This window comes from Nomia melanderi, chromosome 1 (assembly GCF_051020985.1).
Source record: "Nomia melanderi isolate GNS246 chromosome 1, iyNomMela1, whole genome shotgun sequence".
NCBI lineage: Eukaryota > Metazoa > Arthropoda > Insecta > Hymenoptera > Halictidae > Nomia > Nomia melanderi.
In genome coordinates, this window is record NC_134999.1 from 20,900,321 (window position 1) to 20,904,336 (window position 4,016).

The 4,016-nt window shown below is 49.1% G+C and overlaps 2 protein-coding genes across 12 annotated transcripts in view; one reads left to right on the forward strand and one right to left on the reverse strand.

Moving 5' to 3' along the window:
* The window catches only part of LOC116426755 (RNA-binding protein Musashi homolog 2), a 188,148-nt gene that overhangs the window by 154,820 nt on the left and 29,312 nt on the right, over positions 1-4,016 (forward strand). For all 11 annotated transcript variants that reach the window (XR_012999535.1, XR_012999537.1, XM_076371461.1 and 8 more), the window contains one exon: positions 1,349-1,589. Coding sequence is in view for 9 of the 11 variants with exons in the window: in XM_076371444.1 (XP_076227559.1) it covers positions 1,349-1,589 (241 nt within the window). In the remaining 2 variants the exon portion in view is untranslated. The remainder of the gene's footprint in view (positions 1-1,348; positions 1,590-4,016) is intronic.
* Positions 1-4,016, reverse strand: part of LOC143175014 (uncharacterized) — a 78,116-nt gene that overhangs the window by 33,506 nt on the left and 40,594 nt on the right. Inside the window, exon 3 of the mRNA XM_076371641.1 lies at positions 69-160. Within this exon, the coding sequence (XP_076227756.1) occupies positions 69-160 (92 nt within the window). The remainder of the gene's footprint in view (positions 1-68; positions 161-4,016) is intronic.

A 4,016-nucleotide genomic window follows, 5' to 3' on the forward strand; every position in this document is an offset into this window, starting at 1 on the left:
GTAACGGAACCTCCTCCCATATATCTCGAACGAATGAAGAATTCCAAAGAAATACCAAATAAACGTACTTGACGTCGATCGTAGTGACGAACATCCTGTGCAGCGCGATCAGGGGGATGGACACGAGCACGCAGGCCTCGATCATCAGCAGCGGTATCACCTGCAACCCAGACGAGCAGAATGTACGCGTTTCGTCGCGGTTTTCCGGCGGAATCGGCGCGATTTCTGAATAGAATTCCTGAGGAAAGGGGGTGACCGATCGGCGAGCGAAGATGGCTCGCCGGGGAGAGGGCGGGATTCGAGGGTCGGTTCGACTCGTTTGAAATATTCAGAGCAGCGCGGCATCGGCGTAAACGCGGAAAGGAAACGGGAGCCGACCGTTGCCTCCGGGCCGAACAATAAATTGCCGGTGAAAAGCCAGCCAGCCAGCCAGCCAGCCAGCCGCTGGGAGCACGTTGCCCGGCCGCCGGTAATTAAAATACCGGTAGCAGCCAGTCGTCAATTATGCAATGATACGAGAAAGCGTCGGCCGCCGGCCCGTTATTCGCGTCATTGTAACGAGATTTAATCGTTCGCGGAGCGACGAGCGGAATCGCCAGCTTCTTCCCGGCGTCCTCCGATTACCTGCGCATCTTTCAACCTGTTGGCCGGGCGAACCCGCGACGCTCGACGCGGGGAGATCTTGTGCGAGGCATAATCCCCCGCGTCGCGACGCACTGTAACCAAGAAAAGCTTACCGTTTCAATGAACAAAACCCCGGGGTTGTTCAATTATGCGCGATGAATACGAATGACCAATTTGCGCGTCCTCGCTCGTGGCTCTTCCGGTCGACGGGTTCGCCAGCTGATTCCGAGATAATCGGGATCCTCTGCGAATCGCCTCGAACGCGTCGAGCGCGCTGAGTCTGTTCCCTTCGAACGGATCGTATTGTTCATTCTTTTCACGGTCTTATCAACTCTTTGCAGTCGAGAGTCTTTTAGTCGAGTTATCCGACGTTTCTCGATCGGACGTGGTTTCGCGTAAGATTTTCTAGTTTTAGAATCGAGTGGTGGTCTCTCGAGTGCAGAGGTTTAATTATTAGGTTGCGGCATATGGAACTTAGTAAAGATCGAATTGAAAAATTAGAAACTCCAATGATTGTTATTTCGATTAAAAATATCGATCGCTGGAGGATTTGCGTTCGTTTCAAGTTGGTTCTACAAATTAGACGTTTCATATGTTACAACCGCAAGGCGTATTTCACGAGTCGCGGAAAGAATGACGCTCGACGTGACGCTCGACGATTCGCAGATCGATCGCGGCCCACGCAAACGATCCCTAATCCCTCGACCGATGATTAATGTTTCAGCGCCGGCATGGAGGCGGCGAACGGTGCGATCGAGCACGACTTTCACAATGCCTTGGTGCCTATAAACGGTAGCCATTCCGGGAGCTCCGGCAGGAGTACGCCGAATGGAGGAGATCCCGCGCCAGGAAAGCTGTTCGTAGGCGGCTTGTCCTGGCAGACCAGCAGCGAGAAGCTCAGGGAGTACTTCGGGATGTTCGGGACCGTCACCGACGTCCTCATCATGAAGGATCCGGTCACACAGGTCGGTCTCTAATCGATGGAAGCTATCTCGGCTCATCCATCTCGAACGGTGGCCACTCCGCGGTTCGGAACTTTCGACGTTTCAAATTGGAAACTTCGAATTTGAAATATTGAAACGTTTCATTCTCAAATTTCCGAATATACACGCGGCACGTGTACAGTAGAGTCGATTTCTCGCGGCGCGGGACTGAATTCGGAGGAACGGCGGACTGGCCACCGTCGCAGCTCAGAGAAGGATCTTAGAAAAGTGCCAAGTTGCTTTTCAGACAGCTAAAATTCTTGCGAGGCATCGTTCTGAGGATCCTAGGGAATCACAGATCCACGATTACTCGTAGCAAACATGGTGGAGAGGTTGTAGAAAGTATAAATTGAATTCAGTGTATTTCGAAGGGATTAGCAGTGGTTTCTGACTTAGAGTAATCATAGTTTCTAGACGAATGCGCCAAGTAGATTTCGAACGCAGTTCTATAGAGAGTCGATATTTCTGTAACACGCGAGAACACATTGAATCGTGCATTCGTTTCCTCGGAGTCCGCAGAGCAACGCCTCGCAAGAATTTTACGTTGCCGGAGGGGCGCAAACTTGGCGCTTTGCCAACATCCTCCTTTCTCTCGTCTACGTTTCCTCCTCGATAGGTCAAATCGTTTTCGTCCGAATCGACGCGTCGGCCGAGCCGAAAAGCTCCTCCGCGTCTTTTTGTTTTTCGGGGCCTGGGGGGAGGGGGGTTAACGCCGAAAGGAGCAGAGAGAAAGTGAGAGGAAGAGAACGAGAGAGAAAGAGAGAGAGAGAGAGTGAGAGAGTGAGAGAGAAAGAGAAAATAAGGGAATCGCGGTCTCGAAATTCCGCGCTCGAGGAGATTCGATGCACCAGTTTCTTCCTTCCACTTTTGCACGAGACTTCACACAGTAGAACGTAGAGAAGAAGTTGTAACTAATATTCGATGTAACTAATTATTGCTGAGACAGTGTAAAGGATGTAGAAAGTGTATCTTGGTACTTTACTTGTAATTAAAACATTTACTCGTATCTTAAAAACGTAAAAGGTGGAGAAAAGAGGCAGAGGCTCGTTTCGATAGTTTCACAGAATACGTTTCTCTATATATATATATTTTTTTTTCTATTTTTTTTTCGTTTCTTTATTCTTGCCACCACACAGACACGCCCCCCAAAAACCGGGATTTCTAGCGAACTCGCTGAATCGAGGACTATGGGCATATTGTTCACATATATATGTATATATTTACTTACTTTGGTCTCTCTATCGTAATCGATATATATACATATATATCCGGGTAGCGATGCAGTTAACGGCCGCGTAATTCTCAGTTGAGTCTTTTTACATTATTATATATATATATATATATATAATTCGAAGTCCTTGTCTCACGTAATCCTAGAATGTTTGTCTTACATTGGCTTGGACAGTCTTGCATGTAAACGGTAGTTTTGGTAGTATTTAGTTAATTTTGTATATAAGAGATGAGATATATCTATATCTAATACGTATATAAATATATATATATATATACATGTATATGTACAACACTATGTATACCATGTATATATATACACACCACCGGTACCTTTTCTACGTATACAGAGAGAGAGTCCGATAGCGAAACGAGACGGGATACTTTGCCGACGTACGTGATGGTAAATAGAAGAGAACGGAAAACGGTCTACGGGACCGAACTAATGCTGCGGAAAAGTCGCGATAGCAAACCGGAAACGTCGGAACGCGGCTCGCACGAGCAGCGTGGGCGGTCGTCCCGGCGGCGCGTGACCGCCATTCATCGCCGTCGATGAGTGTTACAAGCGTCGAACTTTCGATCCGCGTGTCGCGACCGACAGCGGAGAGGTCGGACGACTTTCCGACCCCTCGATGCCCCGGCAGATGCGAGATAACTTAGCATTTTCTTCGCGAGCATAGGCAGGTTTCGTCGCAACAGTCTAGAAAAGGCGCACAGTTTATCGGTCAGGGTGGCGAGAGGGTAAGAAATCGCGTTGGGCAGGCAGGTGTGCGACGCAGATGACTCGTCGGTTCGTTAGTCGAGCGCGGGAGAAGCGAGAAGTACTAGATACGAGCGACAGTTACGGTAAATCGCACAGGCGCGATCAAAAACGACGGATCCGCGTTCCTCGAGCTAGCCGACGAGTCAGCTCCGCGCTAGAGACGAACAGTTAGGCAGGCAGATTCGCAGAGAGACGGAGAGGAGGCGTGAAAAGCGGAAACGATAGAGATAATGGTAAATCAGGCTAAAGAGAAAAAAGGGAGAAATCGAGAAAGAGAGGGAGAGAGAGCGAGAGAGAGAGAGAGAGAGAGAAAGAGAGAGCGAGAGAGAGACAGAGAGGAGAATCGTAAAAATGAAGGGATAGATGAGAGAGACGGTCGTTGTGCATCGTGGCCGTTCTGGCTTGTTCGGTTACAG